Source organism: Abramis brama, assembly GCF_963993115.1.
Source record: "Abramis brama genome assembly, chromosome: 1".
Taxonomy (NCBI): domain Eukaryota; kingdom Metazoa; phylum Chordata; class Actinopteri; order Cypriniformes; family Leuciscidae; genus Abramis; species Abramis brama.
Window position 1 is genome coordinate 68935156 of NC_139963.1, and position 24129 is coordinate 68959284.

Here is a 24129-nt window from a genome sequence, read left to right on the forward strand (position 1 = left end):
TTTTCAGCATCGACATTGCAATGTGTGCATGTGAAATAGTCACAATGCAGGATACATGATGTCAAGTAGGGGAAATGAACTCAAACACACTATGCTATAACTTTTTTGCTGTTTGATAAATTAAAACTCACAAGGTTCTCATTTTCCATGGATAATCTGCTAGAAAAGTCAATCAGATAGATGATAGGTCTATCTGATTCTGTACTAGGACTGTTGGAAGGAATTTTGTGAGTCTATTATAAATCTAAAAGTAAAAAAAATGCTACTAATCGAATACTGAAATTACTAGACCAAATTTAATGATTAAAGATATTAGGATAATTTGAATATTCAAAATAATTGGGAATGTCAGTGTCCCATGAACACTTAACTTGAAGGCAACATATCTCAATTTATTGGATTGCTATGAAATTTGATGAGCACATTTCATGCTCACAACCACACCACCATTTTCCCACCCCTTGTGTTCCCTGAACAAGTCAGCGAAGGATCAGTGCTTGTTGAAACAAATTAGGATTATCACAAACAGGATGGACATAAGCGAGAAAATGTAACACGTGGAGTTAATGGAGCAACGTGAGCGGTAGCTGTTCACTTGCTCCACCTCCTCACCAGCGGTTGTCCCTCCTCCTTCCTGGTTCCTGCCACTCCATTTAATCTGTTAGTAAAGGGTGGAAGAAATTCCAATTCAATTTTATTTATATAGCCCAATATCACAAACCACAATTTGCATCAAAGGGCATTACAATCTGTGCAAGAAATGGTTATGCAAAAAGACAAGATAATGTGTAGCTTCACTTCAATTTCATATTATTAATGTGCATACCTCACATTTAGTAGCATGGGCTCAAGCATGCATCACACTGAGAAAGGGTTTCATAGTGGTCAGCTCCTGAAGAGCAGGAAGAACACTAGCAGCTTTCTCCAGGTATGGCCAGTATTTGCAAGCCACGTCCATTGCGAAGAATTGTGCATTGGCTGACATGAGCTCCTTCTGAAGATACAGAGGGTAGGCAAATATCTCCCCCTGTACATGTTAAGGGCTTTCAGAAGGAATCCATGGCGACACACAGCAACCTCCATCCCCTCTTCATCCAATTTTGAAGCCCTCCTTGAAGTTTCCCTCGCTGCTGTCCACTGGGAGTCCCCACATCTTTAGCCACAAAGAGCCCCTCAAAAAAGCCAGGATCATTAGAGCTGAGGAAGAAAGAAAAATAGAAAATCCATCCATGAAATATATAAAGTAAGAAAATAAATCAATAAAAAGACTGGAAGAAAGATCACCTTCCGTTTCGGCGAAAGCGATATAGCTTTCTGTTTCCATCTGCTGAAACAGCCAACATTTCCGGCGTGCAGGCTGGGCTGGTGAAAGAAGCACTACAGCAGAGCTGGTCTTCCTCAAATGATGCATATGAAAGCTCTAAGAAGCTGCACTGCAGTGCATCGCTGTTGATAGGTCCAGACTGCCACTTACTCTTCCTCCACACTCCACACAGTGCTGTCTTGAGAGGCGGGCAGGGTGGGAGTCTTGAGGGGCAGGCAGGTTGGCTGTCTTGAGGGGCCGGCAGGTTGGCTGTCTTGAGGGGCGGGTTGGTTGACTGTGTTGAGGGGCAGGCAGGTTGACTGTTAAGAGGGGCTGGCAGGTTGGCTGTCTTGACGGGCGGGCAGGTTTGCTGTCTTGACGGGCGGGCAGGTTTGCTGTCTTGACGGGTGGGTAGGTTGGCTTTCTTGAGGGGCGGGCAGGTTTGCTGTCTTGACGGGCGGGCAGGTTTGCTGTCTTGACGGGCGGGCAGGTTTGCTGTCTTGACAGGCCGACAGGTTGGGTGTCTTGAGGGGCGGGTTGGTTGACTGTGTTGAGGGGCAGGCAGGTTGACTGTTAAGAGGGGCTGGCAGGTTGGCTGTCTTGACGGGCGGGTAGGTTGGCTTTCTTGAGGGGCGGGCAGGTTGGCTGTCTTGAGGGGCGGGCAGGTTTGCTGTCTTGACGGGTGGGCAGGTTTGCTGTCTTGACGGGCGGGCAGGTTTGCTGTCTTGACGGGCCGGCAGGTTGGTTGTCTTGAGGGGCGGACTGGTTGGCTGTCTTGAGGGGCGGGTTGGTTGGCTGTCTTTAGGGGCGGGAAACATGTTTACACAACTCTAGTAAATTCTATGCAGATGTGGAAATAATGTGTAGCTGGATTATGGGTTCATACTCATGACATAAGTGTTTTGAAAGTAATTCTGGAAACAAAAACCCACACAAGGGCATTTCCCCCTGCCCCCATGGCTACTGAGTTTCATTTAGGTATAATTTTTCAGTTACAAGTTTTTGAAACAGACATTAGACCTATAGTCTAACTCAGAATTGTTGAAGATTTGTTGGATAATAATCTTTGAACTACTGTATGTAGAAAGCTGACTGAGCAAGTTGAACTTTAGCTATGTAGTGTGAGCCCCTTTATTAATATGCCTAGAGGTGAAGAAAAAAATGGTCAAATTCTCTCAGTATTCCCCATGATCTAATTCAGTACCATCTCAGTTTAATTGTATTTGGTTGTGTTGTCGAAACCAAAACAGTCCAGTATGTAGTCAAACTCATTTTAGGGATGATGGTCATTCTGTCATAATTTATTCTCTCTCATTTTGTTCAAACACTTTCTGTCTTCTATGTAAACACAAAAGAAGATATTTTGAAAATCGTTGGGGCTCAAACAACATTGGACCTCAAATGCCTCATTGACATTTTTCCTGTTCAACAGAGCACATAAGTAAGTCATAAAGTTTTAAACAACATGAGGATAAATAAATGAGGACAGAATAATACTTTTTGGGTGAACAGTCCATTGAAAGCCAAAATAATTTGCAGAAGGTTTATAAGAGAAAGAGTTTATTAACAATAAGGTTATGAAACAATAATTTCAGCTGTACATTATATTAGACATCATACACAACCAGAAACAACAAACCAGTGAATGAACAATATTAAAACATGAGAAGTTTTCATTTACATCTACTCATTTAGCAGATGCTTTTATCAAAATGGACATGTTCATTATGAAGCTAGATCAGGAAACAAACTCGATCAGAATTAAAATGCAGAAAAGAATAGATATTTTTGGTAAGAGTCTTGGTTTTTAAGGTTGTGGATTGGTTAAGATGTTTTCAGCTGCTTCTTGAAGGCCGTATGGAGTTCGGCAGATAATTTCACCACAGAGGAACAGAGACGGTGGAGGGGCTGGAAATCCACTTTGTGCCTCATTTCAAAGGAACAAAAAGGTGAGTAGATATGAAAAATGACCCATGATGTTGATTTAGACCTCAGTCACTGAAGCCTTTAACTGCTGAGATTGAGATTCCTGCACTGAATGAGGATCATTACATCTGACCTTCATCTGTGACCTAGAGATGCACCAGATAAAACTTCATTATAGTCTCAACTGTAGGTTAACACATTATCCATTCGTTTCAGCTCTTAAATGTTGATGTGATTTATTTCAATCTTTCTTTCTCTTAGTATGAGATTCACTCCATTATACTTATCATTTTGCAGATGCTTTTATCCAAGTGACTAACACTGCATTTATACTGCATTCAAAGAGCACATTTGATTCATTCATGCAAATGTAATGGATTGAATCTCAAACTGAGAGAAAGAAAGACTGGGAATTGAACCCATTATGATCATCATCTAGTGTTGAGCTACAGGATTCACTCACCTGTTGTCTGTATCATCATCAGTCTGACAGATGAACCACCCTTTTCTCTGAAAACATCTGACAACACACTGAATCTGATTATTACATATTATTATATCATTTTTAGACGGTTAAGATACTGCAATCTGATGATGGAGGTGAATATGATGACATGAACTCTTGAGATTTACTGACTGAACTGAGATCAGTCTGGACTCACCTGAAGATTGTTTTACGCAGTATGAAACACATCAAGAGCAGGAACATGATGATGAGAAGAGCAGAAATCCACCAGAAATGATCTATACAAGCCATACACAAACAACAAAATATTTAATGAACTTATGAATTAATGAACCAATGAAATCAGCTGATCTATAATGATTAATCAATATTAAAGTTTATGTTTAAAGCTCTTTATGTTTTACCTGAGATCTGGAGAGACTGAGTCACTTCATTCAGAACATCTTTAAAACACACAATGATCACAAATTTCAGACAATATGACAGAAAACATTCACACTGGACTGAGTCTGAATCAGATCTGAATCAGTGTTTTATTAGTGAATTAGACACACGTTTATCAGCTGAAACTCACCTGAGTTTGGAGTCGCTGCAGTTTCATTCCTCACTGAAAAACACATTCACAATCATCATGATTCACTTACAGAAGATTCAGTTCAACACAGAGTTTGATCTGATTCAGGACACACTGATGTTTTACGCAAGAGTCTCTCTCACCTCTGAACAGGGTCTCCATACTGAACTGAAATGAAAGAAACGAAGCATTAAAGCAGCATTTATAGAGTTTCACTAAAGATTAAATATGAATTATTGTTTGTTTAATGTTCTGATGAACTGTGAGTCTAATGATTCATAATTAAATCAAAATAACATTATCATAATTTCTGTGTGTTTAAATAGAGTGGTGCAGGTATGACGTTACTAGGATTAGTCTTCCTAGAATTGTCCGGGAAGCAGACACAATCTGTCAGTTTAAATCTAGTCTAAAAACACATCTCTTTAACGTGGCATTCACAACGCATGATGTAGTCAGCCGGATCCGGGCCTTATCCAGATCAGATGGAAGACCTGCGCCTAGACACGAGCACAACACATGCTTTAGTCAGCCGGATCCGGGCCGTATCCAGATCAGATGGAGGGCCTGATCCTAGACACGACCACAATGCATGATGTAGTCAGCCGGATCCGGGCCGTATCCAGATCAGATGGAGGGCCTGCTCCTAGACACGACCACAACGCATGATGTAGTCAGCCGGATCCGGGCCGTATCCAGATCAGATGGAGGGCCTGCTCCTAGACACGACCACAACGCATGATGTAGTCAGCCGGATCCGGGCCTTATCCAGATCAGATGGAGGACCTGCACCTTGACACGACCATAACACATTAGGTAGTCAGCCGGATCCGGGCCGTATACAGATCAGATGGAGGACCAGGTCCTAAACATGACCACGACATTTATCCGCCGCACAGGAAGTTTCTTCATTTCACCTATCAAGGCACATGTTACGAATTCATGGATGTGAATTCACGAATGTGCGGAGGTGGGCTTGGCTCCCCTGAGAATGTCAGGTCTGCAGATTTTGACATAGATATACTGTGGCGAGCAGGACGAGGCCGAGGGCCGTGGGAGAGCGGCGCACCGGTCTCGTATCTCTCACGGAGGAGCGGAAGCATAATGGAGTAGCGACGACAATGAAGAGCAAGAGAGGAACAGGCCTGAGTTTTATGTGATGTTTTGTTCCTGTTTTGTGTGGCCAGCAGTTGTCCGCGAGGAGCTTCTGGCTTATACTTTCGTTTTTGTATTTCGCCGGTTCCCGCCTCCTTCTTCCCATAACAACAAACCTCGTTACACATACGATTGGCTTATTTTAGCCGAAATGAAGGGGAAAGTTTTGCAAGGACACCTGCCGTGTGCTTACGCACATCACATCTCTCTGGTGGAGATAATCCCTTTGTTATATGCCCAGCCGTGGCCCCTCCCCCTCCGCACAGAACTATTGTCCCAAGCGAACGGGGAGATTTATCACCCACACCAGGGTGGCCGTCCATGGGTCTGGCCCGTGACAGGACAAACCTAGGCTCACTAGGGCTTGCCCCGCGTGTGGTTGCTACTATACAGCATGCCAGGGCTGTTTCTACACGGTCCTTATATGGTTGTAAGCGGCAAGTGTTTGAAGGGTGCTCAGTTTCTGATATTTTGTGTTTCCTTCAAGACCTTATGGAAATGGACAGGTTTTTTTCAACGATTAAAGTTGTTGGTGGCGATTTCTGAGAACTGTTCCTGAGTGGGACCTGCCTTGGCGTCAGCTACACGTGTCAGTGAGCTACATGCACTCTCGGTTCATTCCTTGTGCATTAAATTATCTCTTAGTGGAGGTTTTCCAAAAGCCTAACCCTAACCCTAACCCTTGAGTTCACATCGGAGGTGTTAGAGCTGTCCGCTTTTCACCCTCCACCTTTCTCCTCCATGGAGGATCAGAGGCTGAATGTTCTGTGTCCTGTCCGTGCCTTACAGACATATGTGGCCAGGACCGGCGCTTTCCGGAAAAGCGACCAGCTCTTTATTTCATGGGCGCTCCCTCACAAGGGGAGTCCCATATCTAAGGAACGATTCTCACATTGGCTTGTGGAAGCTATAGCTTTGGGAGCTTTGAATCAGAGTGCAGCCCCCAGGAGACATCAGAGCTCATTCCACGAGGGGCTCTTGGGCTTTGTTCAGAGGAGTGTCACTGCAGGACGTCTGCTCTGCTGCCAGCTGGGCTTCTCCCCAGATGTTTGTGCATTACTACTGGCTGGATGTCACCAGAAGCTCGGTGGCACATTCTGTTTTGGGGGTGGGGCCTTCTTAGCCCTTCCCTGCAACCTTCCTTTTCGCTTTCCAATTACACATTGGAGTGAAGGAACAGGGGGTGAATGGGCCGGCAGGCCATGCACATTCCTGTCACCAAGCATGCATTTAAATTTCTTCCTGGGTGTGTGTGTATATATATTGATATAGATAGATATAGATATAGATAGATAGATAGATAATTATCACAGATGAACAGAACTGAATTTTTGAAGCCTAAATGCAGTTTCCAGAAGTAAACAGCTAAAGGAAGGCTATAAACGAACTACACCACGGTCCCACGAATTCAACGTCACCATCAGCTTCCGACAACTCTTTCAGTTTTGATCTAAAAACATTTTCAGTTAAGTGTATAAGAGCATGATTATAAGCATAACTGTCATGATTCATGTCTGTCTTCTATGTTTAATGCCTATTAGTCTCCCCGGGTGTCTCTGGTTAACCATGCCCCTTGTTATCTTGTTTAGCTTGTTTGCCTCTGTACTTAAACCCTGTGTCTTGTGTGAGTGTTTGTGGGTTCTTGATATTTTATGTTGGTTGTTCTGTTCCCTAGTCTGAGTCTGTCTTTGTTTAGTTTTGAGTTTGGTTAAATAAAGTGTGCTGGATGTGGATCTGGATTCTGCCTCTGCTTCAACCTCAGCGTTACAATAAAGTATATGGAAGCCCGTTTCCGCCACGTTGAGTAAAAAAAAAAAAAGATTCTTTAAGTCATAATAATGAGAAACTTTCTCATAATTATGACTTAACATCTCGTAATAATGAGAAACTTTCTCGTAATAATGACTTAAACATCTCGTAATAATGAGAAACTTTCTTGTAATAATGAGAAACTTTCTCATAATAATGACTTAACATCTCGTAATAATGAGAAACTTTCTCGAAATAATGACTTAACATCTCGTAATAATATGGAAGCCCATTCCCGCCACATAAGAAAAAAAAACGAGCATAAAAACTCGAAATTATGTGTAACGAAGTTCAGATGTTACGGGAAGAAGGAGGCGGGAACCGGCGAACATTTAAAGATTTTAATAAATAAATAAACAAATACAAAAATGAAAGTAAAAGCCAGCAGCCCCTCACGGACGACTGCTGGCAACACAAACAGAAACAACACATGAACTAAAAATCAGGCCTGTCCTCTCTCGCTCTTCACTGTCGTCGCTCCTCCTTTATGCCTCCGCTCCTCCGTGAGATATGCGAGACCGGTGCGTCTCACAGGTGTGGCTCATCATAATTACGCCACCGGTCTCGCGCCGTCCTCCCACGGCCCTCGACCTCGTCCTGCTCGCCACATACCCCCATCGCCCCTCGCAGGCCGGGGGGTACTCCCGAGGCTGCGCCTACTCCCCCCCCCCCCCTCCCCGGGGGGACCAATCATGGCGGCTGCGGTACCTGGGGGTATGGACAGACGAGGCGAGAGGAAAGGAGACGGAAGCATGAGGAGCGACAGAGAGGAGAGAGGGGAGAGAGGAAAAAAAAAAAAATTCTTGATCCGGTTCCCGGACACACTGCCGCTCGGTCCTCAAACAGCTGAGAGTCACTCGCGGTGCCATGCGATGGTACTGGACATTCGTTGGGGGACGGCTCGACGCCCTTCCGCCTCCTGGCGGCCGGCGGTGACTCCTCTCGAGGGCAGCCGGCAGCGAGTTTCCCGTTCCCTGCTCCGCCCCCATCATGGCCGACGGCAACAGGCTCCGGCCCACGGCGAACGGGAGCGACTCCTCCGCTCCCTCTTGACGGCAGCCACCCCTCCTCGATCCAGGAGCACGGTGTCGAGCTCTCCGTCCCACCAGATCTTCCATCGCTCCAGCACCATCGCCTCGGGCAGCAATCGGCGGCCGACGCTCCCTCGTGCTGCCCGACCTCCTCAGCACCGCGATTCCTCCCAGCAGCGAGGGCTCTCCGACAGCGTGTCCCTCCCTCTTCCCGGGTTTCGGCACCAGTGTAACGAAGTTCAGATGTTACGGGAAGAAGGAGGCGGGAACCGGCGAACATTTAAAGATTTTAATAAATAAATAAACAAATACAAAAATGAAAGTAAAAGCCAGCAGCCCCTCACGGACGACTGCTGGCAACACAAACAGAAACAACACATGAACTAAAAATCAGGCCTGTCCTCTCTCGCTCTTCACTGTCGTCGCTCCTCCTTTATGCCTCCGCTCCTCCGTGAGATATGCGAGACCGGTGCGTCTCACAGGTGTGGCTCATCATAATTACGCCACCGGTCTCGCGCCGTCCTCCCACGGCCCTCGACCTCGTCCTGCTCGCCACATTATGACATTCTTAAGTCATTATTATGAATATTAGAAATCTAATACTCAAGCTGTTTTCTCATTTTTCTACTCTTAATATTAAATATAATAAAAAAAGATACACGGATTCTCTTGAACCACCACCACATTTGCGGCAGAAAACTACTGCAGTGCAGCCAAAATGCTCTGTTCGACTTTACTCTTCTAGATCCTTTACTCTTCCCTGTGGATGACCTGTGACCTACTTTCTGTAAGATCTGATTTTTCCGCGGTTTGATTTTTAGAAAACTGAATTTGAAGTTCTGGATTTCTTCTTCATCTTGAAAACTTGAATCTGTATTGTTTTTAAACTGAATATTTGCATTTCTAAGAATTCAGAACAAAAAAAATAGCTGTTTGAAAATACATGTCTAATAAATTCAGCCATAAACACATTTCAATTCGTTAAATTTCAAATGTTCAATATTCGTTTAAAGAAATCAAATTCAGAACTATTTAAAATACCACATAAAATTCAAATTTAGATTACATGTCTTGTAGCCTAAATAATTCAAATTTACACAATTCAAATTCAAATCATATTGTCATATTATAAGCTCCATACAGCAGAACTCTCACTGTTTCCCTATCAGTTACAGTCCCATTCATACAACATTTTTGGTGCATCAATCTATAGCCATGACATTGCCCAGATGTTTGAAGTTGTTCTATGAAAGCTGCCACCTCCGCCACATCCGTTTTGTTCTTTCTGCGCCAAAGTTTGTTCTTGCTTAAAATCCTCTCAAGAGTGCGTTTGCTCAGAGCTATTCCATGCCGTTCCACTAGTACGGCAAGAAATTCATCATTTGTAAAACCACGATCGAAATACTCCTTAGCCTGTTCATAATTCATCATGTGTCGGGTCGCGTGCGTCAGATCAATGAGCGTGCCAGTCGGCAAGTCATAATTTCGATTTAGTTATGTCATAATTTTGACTTTTAAAGTCATAATTTCGACTTTTTAATCTCATAATTTCGATTTGGTATGTCAAAATTTTGACTTGGTATGTCAAAAGTTTGACTTTTTATCACATAATTATGACTTTTAAAGTCATAATTTCGATTTAGTAAATCATAAATTCGACATTTTATGTAATAATGACTTAAGAATGTCATAATTTCGAGTTTTTATGCTCGTTTTTTTTTCTTATGTGGCGGGAATGGGCTTCCATAGGGCTTCCATATTATGACAAGATGTTTAAGTCATTATTACGAGAAAGTTTCTCATTATTACGAGATGTTAAGTCATAATTATGAGAAAGTTTCTCATTATTATGACTTAAAGAATCTTTTTTTTTTTACTCAACGTGGCGGAAACGGGCTTCCATAATAACGAGCCTGTAAAAGAGTTCACATGTTCAGCGTGATGACGTTTAATCTCCTCGACAGCCTCTGTAGTCCCATTTAGCCACTTTTTAGCATTTGCCTTTTTCAAGACACATAACAGCTTTAAAATCACGAGTGGGTAATACTGATGTATTTTATGCCGTGGAATAAAACGTGAAAGTTTTCAGCCATTTAACCAAAACTCCATTTAAAAAAAACCCCATTGACTTCGGGAAAATAAAAAATGCAAGTGCTAAAATGCAACTTGTTTCCGCGGCTTGGCCTTCAGAGAGATGTCATATCTGCACCACTCTACATGAAAACAGAGGAATGTTGAGAGAGAGAGTTGATTTACTCCACTAGAATGACACTGAATCTCATGACGAAGCTCCTCCACACAGCGAGACGTGACGAGACGATCAGATGAGACTGAAATAACAGGATCACTCAGTTTTTCAGGATCTGATGGATCTGCTATCACACGCCGGTCCTGAACACACCAAACACAAGAAGATCAAGTGTGAGTGTGTATGTGTGAGTGAGTATGTATAATGGTGTAGTTTGAGGACAGAAACACACACACCTCTGAATACCAGCTCTGATCACAGTCGGGAATATTGGTTAGATTCAGTATATTAGACTGAAGTCTGTATTCAAACCTGCCGTCAGTCTGAATCTCTGCACATGTTTTATTGATTCTGTTCATGTTTCAGTGCTGAAAACAGGAGAGAAATGTTTTAAAGAACCAAATGACTGCAGTTTATTAATATTGTGTTGTAGAACAAACATTTAAACATGTGGAAAATGTGTAGAGATGTGCATTTAAACCAGTGAAAATTACCCCTTAAAATATGAAGTTTTCAACAAACAACCTTAATTTCAATCTTTTCCTCCCAGAAAGCATCACATTTCAGAAGAAACTCGTATAAATTGTAACAAAACAATGACATGCAGAAGGACCCTACATGCATGTAGGGCACAAGAGGGCGCTATTGTCACTAATGAAATAATGAAAGTGAAAGTAAGTGTTGACATTACTGCAAAATCTATGGGAAAACATTAATAATAAAAAAATGCATATACAAACTCCTATTTGTGTAACAAATTATTCAAATTATTCAAAACTAAATATTCATAATAAATTGTCTAGTCTAAAAGATTTTTAATAGGGCAACAACTGTAGCCAAATAGATACAATAGAGAAAAAAAAAAATACTAGTCTGCTTTATCTTAGTATCTTATGATTGTTTTATTGCACAAAAATACCAAAGTATAAATGGCCGATGCAGAGCATAAAAGTGCAGAGTTGTAACTTTACTAAAACTGTATAACTTTATGAATGTCGTATCATTGTTTGGATAGGCTGAATTGATTATGACAGTTGAGAGTAGAACATTTGACTGTGAAAATAAATCCAGCGTCAGTCAGTGAGATCTGAGTGAAAAACTGTTTTTTCTTTAAAAAAAAAAAATGTTACCCGGTTTCCTCCCAAAAATATCTTAAGCATATAAAATAGACATATTTAAACCATGATCGGATTCTAGTCAAAATTTGTAGAAAACTAAAATATTTTCGTCCGGAAACTCGCTGGGCTTCAGCGCGTGTTATATAGGCTATGGCATCACGACCATGTAGCTTTTCTGAAATGAGATTTGCTCGAAAGAAGGATGAAAGAAAGATGAAAGAAGGATGAAAGGAGGCGGATCATTAGAGATGAGAATCTCCCAATAAACGCAATGCGCGAATAAGGGGCGCGCCACGACTTGTCAGTTCTTCGTGAACTTCTGGGAGGAACGGTTCAGATCGCTGGTGATGAGGAACCGGCAGGAACCACTCGTCCAGGCGGCTCGTTCAGGAGAAGCCCAGTGAGTCCGAGCTCCTCGAAAGCTTCGACAGGACGCGGATAAGCTCGAACGAGACGATGCCGCTCGCATCGCACGAGGGCCGCTGGTCTGGAGGGTGAAGGGCACCGGCGACATCTCTCTATGAACTCACTGTGTTCGACTGCTCAACCCTCGACTCCACCGTTTCCTCCTCCGAGGCTCGAGAGCGAAAGCAAACGGGAGAGCGCGAGGACCGGAGTCGCGCTCTGAGAATAACGTGACCCGAGAGCGGAGAGATGAGAGCGGCATGTTCTCACAGTGAGAGCAGCTCGTCTAACGGTGCGTTCACACCGCCGCCGGCGAGAGCGTCAAAAGTCGCTCTCGCCGCCCTGCCAACAACTTGGTAGAAAGATTTGTGGACGCTCGAAGTAGATTAAATGCCTTTTTATACTCAAAGGGGCCGCAAACAAGCACGTTAATCGTTATTTGTGCTGACTGACCATAAGTAGGGTAGGGAATAAGTTAACTTCATGAAATCTTTTAAATGTGAAAATAAGAAATTGATCGATGGAAAGAGCTTATAGTGACATGTTTGCTAACTAAATAATCCAATCAAATGCCATTTGTGTTTTGTGTGCTAGTTTAATTTGCATTCCGGCTGAAAAACAAGGTCTAAGCGCGAAGAGGACTTTCTGGATATTCTGCGAGGTCCAAAGATCGTCGCTTCAGTCGAGTAACCTGAATCATAAGGCGAAATGAGCTGCTTTATAGGCAGATGCCTCGCCCCTTCTGGCGGGCTGCGCGCTCAGATCGGCGTGCTCCGATTGGTTCCCGTAGTTACGCCGCTCCGCCATAGGTTAGTGCAGTTCCCATTGACCAGCCAATAGCGCGCGAGTGAGTCTCGGCACTGTTATATGGCTGTGCGAAGCACTGCGTTATTTTATAAAGGCTTCAGTATCAGGAGAAAAGGAGTTTCCCATCGCGTCTAGACGCAATATAAAACTTTTTCACCACATTCCCTTCAGTGCATCAGATATTGTTATATTATTTTATATTCCTGTTCAGCACTTCTGTGTCAGTGGAGGTGCTGTAATATTTACTTTATTTTATTCACATAAATAGGCTAACCAACACACCTGCCTAAAAATGTGAATGAATTGTAAAGAACTTGATCGGCAGGTTTAGATGTGTTGAATTCTTAATGAAGCTCAAGTCTGCAGGAATAAATAGGATTAAACACGGCTTATACTGTGTTCACATTCATTAGCATCTGTAGCCACTGACACAATTTATAATAAAACTAACTCTAAAACAGGATTTCTAAATATATTTGTTCACAGGCGAGTTAAATATCGTGAATCAGACAGTGTGTTGTTGTGAAGGATCGCTTATTTACTTCACAGCCGTTTGCAGAATCGAGTCAAAAGAGTCACACGTAATGTTACGCAGAACGGAGAGAGTGTAGAATGGCAAAAAGGTTTTGACAAAATACGGTAGATGTGTTTCTTTAAAAAAAAAAAAAAAAAATCACTCTATAACAGCTTTGTCCTCATATCCATCTTCCTGATCTTTCAATTTTTTTTTTTTTTTTTTTTTTTTTTTTTTAAAGAAACACATCTACCGTATTTTGTCAAAACCTTTTTGCCATTCTACACTCTCTCCGTTCTGTCTGTTTTGGAGGATACACAATTATACCTTCTTTATTGCATCAAAAATTGTTATGTAACAATCTTACTGTAATATATTTCCATAATAAACATTGCTATATGGATAAGTAATAATAACTTTGTCTGTGCTCTAATGCAGTGGTTCTCTACTGGTTAGGCCATTGGACCCACATTTTCCCTTCTATTATATTGAATCCCACAATAATATTTAAAATATCGGTAAGCTTAATATATATAAAATCATCATTTATTGGTTACTTTCAATTGGGAGGTGGCTGTCCCGAACATTCATGACCGAAACATGCCATCATTGTTTTGGTAGTGACAAAAGGGAACACAATCATTTATTTGGGGGTAATAAACATTTTTTTATTATGCAAATCATTAGTATCTTAGTATGTTTTAGTAGGGTTTTTTAAAATTCTGCAATGTGATGTGGTCACTACTAATACATTACTGTCACTACCGAAAATGTGCCGTCACAACCAAAACATGTTTTGTCTAAGAATAAGGTATACTGAATAATCATGTAAGATGTTATATTGATTGTAATGAATCCTTAACTTTGAAATCAGTATGATTAAAATGCCTTTTACAAAGAAAGATTGGATTCAAAATACAACAAATTACGCTTGAAATATTGTCAAAATTGTAATTGTTATTGATTTACATGTGAAAACTTTTTTTATTATTGCAAAGGTAGATGCAAACAATCTATGAATAGATCGATATAGGCCTTATTATTGTGTTTCGGTAGTGACAAATTTGGGGAGAGGAAAAATATTCCAAAACTTTCTGAAAATACAATATAATTAACTGCACAATTACTAGAAATGTGCTCCTTGGATATTATACAATTTGCATGTATACAACATTTGTGGAAAAAGACAAAATAAATAAATAAATAATAATTCAAGACATTTCCAACTCTGTCTTTGAACCAATTCTGTAGCATGGCCCATATAGCCTAAATACTGTATATGACACACACTGATGATGAATAAAGAGTATAAGGTAAGACTATTAAATAGCAGTTCCAAAATAGTTTTTGTTAATATAAAATAAGTTGATATGTGAGACCACAGTCATTTAGAAATATAGTTACAAAAATAACGTTAGAATAATGACACCGACATAAAACTTCACAGCATCTCATCTGGCCGAAATGAGGACAACGCGTTTCTCTCAGTCAACCGCTTTCACGCGCGTCTTTTAAAATAAAAGTCTAGCGTCAGAAAAACAGAATTAGCCTACGCTTGCTGTTTCTTTGACTGCACACTCCGCGACCCACTCAAAGCGACCCACCCGTTGAGAAACACTGCTTTAATTAATGTTTTTATGATGACTTTGAGAAAGGTTAACTAAACAGCATGAGCCGTCTTCCTGCTGGACAGTATTTTGGATATTTCATTCTGTAACATACAGATCTGTATTATGCTATTGTTTTTGATAGTGTTGTACATTTCTTACAGATAATCACGATGGTCATTGCGTGTGTCTTGCCGAATGTAAGCTTATAGACAAACTGTAATTGCTGACAAGAAGATACCACATTCGGCAAGACACCGCTGCGCGATCCACTGAGAAGCAGTTCAATTCAGCGCAGAATTCTCTGTCTCTATTATAAACCCACAGATGACATTGTGATTTAAGGTTGTTAAAAGCCAGATGAAACAGCGCTGATATTCTCAACATATTGACGCAAAAAACAGGCGAAGCATTGTTCCAAGAACAAACCAGTCAGAAGGATTTCACTCCACAACTTATGAATTAACTGTAGTAAAACTGTAGTAAAACAAACTTTTTTGGCAGAAATGTGCCTGTATATATTTATATTAACCTCCTCAGACCCGAGCTTTGGTTTGGCGTGCATTTTAGATTTCTTCTAGCTTTTTGGGGTTAGGAGGGACCAATATATATAATAACCAGATATTATCTTTGAACATGAAGCACTTTTTGAAAAAAATTATGTCCACATATGTGGACACTGGGTCTGAATTCACAGAAAAAAATCAATACACCATTGTGTAACAAAGTGCAAATCTCTTTTATTTACAGCCTGTGCCTGAACATTTTTCGTTGTTACTCTTGTATAACTTCTGAACATACATACATACATCTTCCACTTATCCGGGGCCAGGTCGCGGGGGCAGCAGTCTAAGCAGAGATGCCCAGACTTCCCTCTCTCTAGACACTTCGTCCGGCTCTTCCAGGGGGACACCGAGGCGTTCCCAGGCCAGCCGGGAGACATAGTCTCTCCAGCTTGTCCTAGGTCTTCCCCGGGGTCTCCTCCCGGTGGGACGTGCCCGGAACACCTCCCCAGGAAGGCGTCCAGGAGGCATCCGGAACAGATGCCCGAGCCACCTCAGCTGGCCCCTCTCGATGTGGAGGAGCAGCGGCTCTACTCTGAGCTCCTCCGGAGTGACCGAGCTTCTCACCCTATCTCTATGGGATCGCCCAGCCACCCTGCAGAGAAAGCTCATTTCGGCCACTTGTATCCGGGATCTTGTCTTTTCGGTCATGACCCACAGCTCAGCCCAGGTGAGTAGGAAAATTTATCCGGGGCCCCACCCTGGAGCCAGGCCCGAGGTGGGGCTCGTATGAGAGCGCCTGGTGGCCAGGCCTCCCCCATGGTGTCCGGCCGGGCTCAGCCCGAAGAAGCGATGTGGGGCTGCCCTCCCGTGGGCTCACCACCCGTAGGTGGGACTGTAAGGGGCCAGTGCTTAGAGGATCGGGCGGCAGTCGAAGGCGGGGGCTTCGACGACCTGATCCCTGGACCCTGGAGGGGTGCTGGAAAGCGCTCTGACTGGGGACTCCATCGTTCTACTTGGGGACTTCAACGCCCACGTGGGCAGCGACAGTGACACCTGGAGGGGCGTGATTGGGAGGAACGGCCCCCCTGATCTGAACCCGAGCGGGCTAGTCACAGTTTGTCCATAACGAACACCATGTTCAAGCATAAGGGTGTCCATCAGTGCACGTGGCACCAGGACACCTTAGGCCGGAGGTCGATGATCGACTTTGTGACTTTGTGGACGTTTCATCTGGCCTCTGGCTGTATATCTTGGACACTCGGTGAAGAGAGGGGCGGAGCTGTCAACTGATCACCACTTCTGAACATTGATATGGAAAAACAAAATTTATATCCAAATAAAAAACATATCCAAAAAAAAAAAGAAAATTTGCTTTCTTTTTTGTAACACTCCAAAACTTCAACTTCTCCAAACTAGGAATGTTATTTTTATTTGTGTGTGTGTGCACGCTCGATCGCAGTGAGCAAGAATGTGTGTGTGTGTGTGTGTGCGCGCACGCGATCGTGAATGGGCAAGAGAGAGTGTCTGTGTGTGCGATCGCGAGTGATCAAGAGAGTGTGTGTGTGTGTGTGTGCGCACGCGATCGTGAATGGGCAAGAGAGAGTGTCTGTGTGTGCGATCGCGAGTGATCAAGAGAGTGTGTGTGTGTGTGTGTGTGTGTGTGCGCGCGCGATCGTGAATGGGCAAGAGAGAGTGTCTGTGTGTGCGATCGCGAGTGATCAAGAGTGTGTGTGTGTGTGTGTGTGTGTGTGTGTTCGCGCACGCGATCGTGGATGGGCAAGAGAGAGTGTCTGTGTGTGCGATCGCGAGTGATCAAGAGAGTGTGTGTGTGTGTGTGTGTGTGCGCGCACGCGATCGTGAATGGGCAAGAGAGAGTGTTTGTGTGTGCGATCGCGAGTGATCAAGAGAGTGTGTGTGTGTGTGTTCGCGCACGCGATCGTGAATGGGCAAGAGAGAGTGTCTGTGTGTGCGATCGCGAGTGATCAAGAGTGTGTGTGTGTGTGTGCACGCGCGCCACGAAGCTCAGTGCAAGTTGTGCAACTACAAATTTTCATTTTTTTTGCTAAAATTCTTATACAGTTTCATCGAAGTTAAGTCCCAATGTCCACATATGTGGACATAAAGTTTAGCAGCCTAGTAAATCTTTCCTGTTACAAAAGTTTGTCAAATGTGCATGCCATTTTAATCATACAACACTATTATGCATAACTTAACAAGAATCAACGATGAAATGTTATTAAATTTTTTACCTTGTGGGCGTTTTGGTCTGATGTGGCTGCGTGACATTTCGCCTCTGTTCTCCGCCATCTTGAAATTATTTATGTTACATTTTTTTTTCTCCTGACACCACCAGATGGCAGTATAAGTGTCCATGTTTGTGAAAAACATGTTCCAGTTACACAGAATTAAGTATTAAGCTGCACACAGCCAAAAATGTGGTGTCCACGTATGTGGACACGGGGTCTGAGGAGGTTAAAAATGCTGTTAAATTAATATAGTCATGTATAGGCCTAAATGTATTAAATGTAATGCAGTAATGTTTTTGTTTAGAAGTTATGGTAGTTTATTTATTTATTTATGCATTTATATTTAAACTAAATGTTTGGGCTACTGTTTTTGATAACACATACAAGAGGTTGTTTTATATTTTATAGAATTTATTTATTTGATAGAAAATCAACAAAAAACAAACAAACAATATTTTCATAATTTTTCAGGAATTGTTGATTTTTTATTATTTTTTAAAGGCTTGTAAGTCTGAACCAGAATATCAAGATATTTTATTATTTCGCATATGATGGTGTAAAGTAAAAAAGCACCACCATGTTAATACATATTTGAGTATAACAAACAAAAATCTCTTCTAGATTATTTTATCCCTTCAGGCAGGGGATAAAAAGGTACACAAAAAGGTTGGAGACCCCTGGTATATGTTTTATAATTACAAGTTTGTGTAATTTGGGGTTTCTGTAGCCAGTGACATTTCATTATTTGTATTTTATGGCGTTGTACATTTTCTGTTTTTATTTGAAGGCTGAGGCTTCATTAATAAACACAACCCCAATTATCATCATTGGTTTTGAGATGTTACTTGCTGTGAATACCTTAGGCTACAGTATTGTGGCATGTAGTATCAGGACATCCTGGCTATAGTGTCTGTCGCACACGGCTAGAGGCGAATGGCCGGATGATGGGCCTATGTGGGAGAAAGTCCAGGGCTGATTTTTAGCCCCAGTCCGTCCCTGCCGGTGCGAACCACAATCCACCGAATGATTACGTGTTCAAAAGTCCTGTCTTTTTACACAATTTACACGAGTCACGACGCATTGCATTATGCACCTGACCTGCCGGCTGATGATGTACTTATTACATCAAGAAAACACGAATACAACACACTGCACTTGAATGAATACATTTATTATATTTATTTACTAATATTACCTTTATTAGAAAATAAGACAATAAATGATTTTATCTTTTTAATGTGACTACATTCTTGTCAATTTCTAAATGTTTACTTTTTGATTTAGGAATTATAACAGACTAATGGGAAAAACATTATTTTGCTGTTACTTTTTTAAAATTGGTTTTATTATTATTTAAAAATTTTTTGCTTTTTGTTCATTTTTATTAGGCCTACTAGTTTTAATTTTTATATAAACATTTAACTTTTAAAATAAAGGTTTTACAACAACATCACCATCTTCTGTTATATGTGGGCCTCCATGCTCATCTACAGTATATGATATTGGTGGAGGGTGGTGGGGGCCCACATCAATATCATTACAGGGGGCCCCGAATCCTCTATAGCTATGGCCCTGGTAACATTTGGACATGCTACACATGCTAGCATGACGAAACTCAGTATTTACTAGTTGCCATATCAACACTATAGCCTATATAGAGGAAAAAAATGCGCCAAAATTCTGAAATCTTTGAAAGATAATCCCTGAACCTTTATTTAACCGTAGCAAAAGTTAATTTATTACTTATGTTAATTTTTCATCTCTATTTTGGGTGTTTATTTTAAATTAGACAAATCTGATATTATTTTAATATCCAATATGTTATGTAACAGTTGATATGGTTCCTTAATGTTTCGCTAACTAGCAGAAACACTCGCCGGGTTTAAGTTGCTCAGGCGGGGCATGTTGCACGCATCGTGTTTATCGTGCAATTTATACGCGAAAATGAGTTTTTACGTGCATACGCAGTTTTCGCGTGCATTTGATACGCACATTATTGCGTGTAATACACACGCCCCACACGACTAATCCTACCCACGCGTATCATATGCACGTAAAAACTCATTAGCGTATTTTGCACGATAAACACAATGCGTGCTATAGAGACGCATTTAGTGTGACCGGGTTGCGTTGTCACACTGCGCTACAATGAGCCGCTATTAGAACTATGATATTATATTCTACTTTTATGAATTATATTGAGAAAACATGAGAAAAAGATGAATAAAGACTGAGAGTCAATGTTCAGAAATTATTAATTATTATTACGTTTTGAACTATGCTGTATAGCTGTTTTTTATATTTTTTTTATTTTTTGGAAATATATTTTAGTTTGTCTTGTATATTTTTTGTTTAGATCAGATAGCATTTTAATCTGTCACATGGTCATGTTACAATACTCCACCTATGGGGCATGTTGTCACATTTCACTTCCATTCTTTCGTGGTATATCAATAATAAAATATACACTGTATTAATAAAACAAAACCAAATAATTGTACTAGACATGTGTGAAATTAATGTGGTGAAAAATAAACACTCTGAACCCTATAGATTTACACAAACTGAGAAAGTCCAAAAGCGTTAGATTGTGCCGCGCTCTCCCCTAAACATATTTTTTTTTTCATGAACCTTTAGACGGAATTATGTTTGACAATATTAAACAAATACTAATAATCATTTATTAAACTGCTAAACGCAAAATCCTGTAGAATCTGTAGAACTGATCAATGTCAAACTCGTAAAGGCGAGACAAATGATTGAGCCAGAAATCTCCACTTCGAAAGCTTTACACACACCAAACTTTACAGTGTTATTCTTATCAGGGGCGGATTGGCAATCGGGAATACCGGGAACAATCCCGAACGGCCGGTCCATTTCAGGCCGAACCGGCCGGTGGGCAAGACATTTTTTTCAAATGATTAGCTACCGTACCGGCCTGGCCGGCCGCTCAGCGGCAGCGGAACGCTGTGTGTCTGTGTGTGTGTTTCAGACCGGGCCAGACCAATACTTCCAATCTTGAGGGGGGATATGAGCGGCCCCTCCCAGCTTGGACTGATCCTCGTTTTTCCTGACATCCGATTGGCTCAAAGGCGCGGGCGCCGATCAAAGGAGTTTACTTTTGGTTAGGTTTGGGTTTGTGTGAATACAACAGAGAGACAGACGGTAAGAATGGCGAAAAGAAGGAAAGAAGAGAAAGAAATTGGTGGGGCCGAAAAAATACGAATGGAAAAAGAAAAAATTACTGTCATTGGATTAATATTAGGCTATAACTATTATTATGTAGTAGGTGTAATGTAAATAGACACTGTAACTAAAAGAGGTTTGAATTTTTCTTTGTTTAATTTGCACACTGAATATGGTTTGGAGCTTTTAATTTTGAACTTTCAAAGTGCACCAGATTGATGAATTTAACATTAAAATGCACCAAATTTTCTCACGGGGGGGCATGCCCCCGAACCCCCCTAGAAGGACTGAGGTCCACCAATTACAGTTTTACCAAAAATCCTGTAAGAAACACTTGTATTGCTATGCCAATGCAGATTACACCTTGTTTTAGTATTCAACACTGTGAAGTATAGTTGGGCCGTATTAATAAATATCACATTTTTACTTATTTCATCTGTTAACTCTCACTCGTTCCTATACTCACTCATTACATGGCATTAGTGGTTTTAATGAATAGGAGTTGGTATGCATATAATTAAGGGCGTGCAAAGAAGGGTGGTGTTTATGATCATATAGTGGGCCGGTCTGGGCCAAAATGCCCGGGCCGATTTTTTGTCCCAGTCCAGCCCTGATTCTTATCCATATTCTGAAGGGTTTTACAGAGGGGTTTGTTCATATATAATTTTCCTGATATAATTCCTAAAAAAAATGTGATTTTTATATTTTATTTGTGTCTGTTGACAGTATTTTCTGATTTGTGGAGTGATTAGAGATATCCAAAATCCCCTCTTTAAAAACCTTTGACTCTAATATATAAAAAAATAAAAAAAATAAACAGGAATTTAGAACCTGACTTCATCCAATGTTCAGATTTTTGTTCTAGAAATGTATGCAAATTAGTGCATACTTAATTAGATAACACATAGTTTGCATATTTAAATATTTCAGAAAACTTGTAATGCAAAAAAAAAATGTTTGCAATTAGCAATGTAATCAATCAACTGTTGTAGTCTGGTGATATATATATATATATGCATACAGTGGGGAGAACAAGTATTTGATGTACAGATGTAGCCTAAAGGGGGAGCCCGGGGACAGTTGCAACACTTTTTGCATTTCTCTCAGTTACTCAGAGACTATTTGGACTAGACCAACCAAATTTGTATATATTAAACTTGCGTCTGTCTGCTAATTACCCATACCATTTAAAGATGATTATATATGACATATCGTTTACAGTATTTATTTGAATGGAAGAAGCCAGATGAAAATTGCAACATGTTAAAAATACCTTAAATTTCACTAATTAACTTTAGCTTTTTTGTCTCAATAAGCATAGAATTCTGAAAATATTAACTGTTTTAGGCCTACTATAATATTATAGTATTATTTATTTATACAGTAATATTATTGTAACCTATTATTTATTTATATAGTCATATTTATCAAATAACAGTTATTGAGTTTTGTTAGTTTATGTGTAGAACATAGGCCTACATAGATTCAGTGTGCAGGAATTACAGATGTTATTCAATCTCTCCATATTTCAGTGTCAGGAAGAACTGAACAATTTGCAGTGCAACAAACTTTTATTAAACATGCAATTTATAACTTGTTGCAACCGTCCCCGACCCTATCAGCCATGACAGAGCATCATACTCCTGCTAGACACACTGACTCTGACACATGCTATCCATGGCACTTAGAAGTCAACACAACAATAATTCAAACTAAGTAAGTTTTGATTAATTCATACAAAATGTCAGGACAGTATGACAAAAATACATCTCATGAAAAAAAAAAATACTTTCATACCTCCAAAACAAGTTTTGTTCAATAAATGCAGCAGAAGATGTTAAAGATGTCTTCTGTCCTCTTCCTGGTGAGGGGAGAGGGGGGAGGGTGGTCTAACTGAGCATGTGCAGTGTGAGTGTCATCAATCTAGCTTGTTTCTGATTGGAGAAAAATCACATGTTGCAACCGTCCCTGGTCTCTCCTATAGAGCAGCGATGCAGAATCAACCGAGAAGAAGTGCTTGCCTCTTTGATCTTGTGTTTCCTCTCTGTATGACTGTTTCCTTTGAGCCAAACCTCTTGCGTGAGAGTGTGTGTGTGTGTGTGTGTGTGTGTGTGTGCGTGAGAGGTTCTGGAGTCACCTTTTCATTACCACGAGACCTCGAAGTGCTTTGGGGGAAATTAGAGGAACTCCAATTCTATAAAGGGTTATTAAAAGATCTTATAACATTTAAGTGGTTCCTGGAAGATCTTTTCTGTAAGCCAGCATCTTAATACTCACAGGTATTTGGTACCGGCCAGCCTGATCGTGGGCAGCCTGCTGGACGTCTGGGACCCGGATCATTGTCCCTATATCCATCATGGGACATCTATCAATGAAATGATCCGGGTCCCCACAACGCCAGCAGGCCGGCCCAGGCCTCTCCGCCTCGCTAGTGGCAGGAAGTGGGCCAAGGGATTGGCATGGAGAGAGCGGGGAAACAAGAGGAGAAGCTTCTGCTCCGGCGGATGCGACCACCCTTGGTTGCCCCCGTATGTCCCCTGCCTGGTCCGGCGACATCTGAAGGCCTCTGAAGGGTCCTGGCGGACAGTACCTGGGGAGTGGTATAGGTCAAGGGGAGGGTGTAGAGGAGGGGGAAGCTGAAAAAGAAGAAGGGAGAGAAACATTAGGGAGGGTATCGCCGACCCTGGAGCACGCCACCAGCTGATCCTCTTCCAGATGGATGGCCGAGTCCAGCCACGTCGGTCGGTGGCACTGGACCCACTCTGCTGTCTTCTTCGGTAGACGAGCGATAAACTGCTCCAGCACCACACGGTCGATGATTTTCTCGGCGTCGCTTCCCTCGGCCAGTAACCACTTGCGGCAAGAGTCCCGGAGCTGTTGGGCCATCACAAAGGGTCGGCCGTTGTCGCCTAGATCCAGCGACCGAAATCGCTGGCGATGTTGCTCTGGGCTCCGGCCGACCGGCTCCAGGATGACCCTCTTGAGGTCGTCGAAGACCGGAAGGTTCTGGACCAGCAGTTGTTGGGCGGGTGCCTACGCCTCCCGGACAGCAGTGGCATGAGGCGCACCGGCCAATGCTCCTTCGGCCACCCACCTGCCTCTGCTGCTTTCTCAAAGAGGTCCAGGAAGACCTCCGGGTCATCCTGGGACCCCATCTTGTTCATGGACAGGTGGGGGAGCTCGACCGGTGGCGGCGTGGCTTCGGTCCGAACCTCCCGGTCCTTGGGT

General features: G+C 41.9%; 2 protein-coding genes across 1 annotated transcript; one reads left to right on the forward strand and one right to left on the reverse strand.

The window, feature by feature from the left end:
* LOC311079157 (uncharacterized protein) overlaps positions 1 to 24129 on the forward strand; it is a 98684-nt gene that overhangs the window by 18777 nt on the left and 55778 nt on the right.
* Positions 3239 to 22765, reverse strand: LOC311079375 (uncharacterized protein). Its single transcript, XM_084108732.1, has 9 exons — positions 22699 to 22765; positions 10749 to 10880; positions 10521 to 10655; positions 4413 to 4437; positions 4270 to 4302; positions 4100 to 4138; positions 3892 to 3973; positions 3693 to 3749; positions 3239 to 3375 (listed from the first exon to the last, which is right to left on the reverse strand). Exons 2-9 carry the CDS (start codon positions 10869 to 10871, stop codon positions 3288 to 3290), a joined length of 582 nt encoding a protein of 193 aa, XP_083964858.1. The 5' UTR covers positions 10872 to 10880; positions 22699 to 22765; the 3' UTR covers positions 3239 to 3287.

Excerpts from the sequence above, each read along its gene's own strand:
- LOC311079375 (XM_084108732.1), bottom strand. The coding sequence starts at position 10,871 with ATGAACAGAATCAATAAAACATGTGCAGAGATTCAGACTGACGGCAGG. Across the intron at positions 4,139-4,269 it reads TGCAGCGACTCCAAACTCAG|ATGTTCTGAATGAAGTGACT; the intron begins GTGAGTTTCAGC and ends TGTGTTTTAAAG. Across the intron at positions 3,376-3,692 it reads GATGATGATACAGACAACAG|GTCACAGATGAAGGTCAGAT; the intron begins GTGAGTGAATCC and ends GTGCATCTCTAG.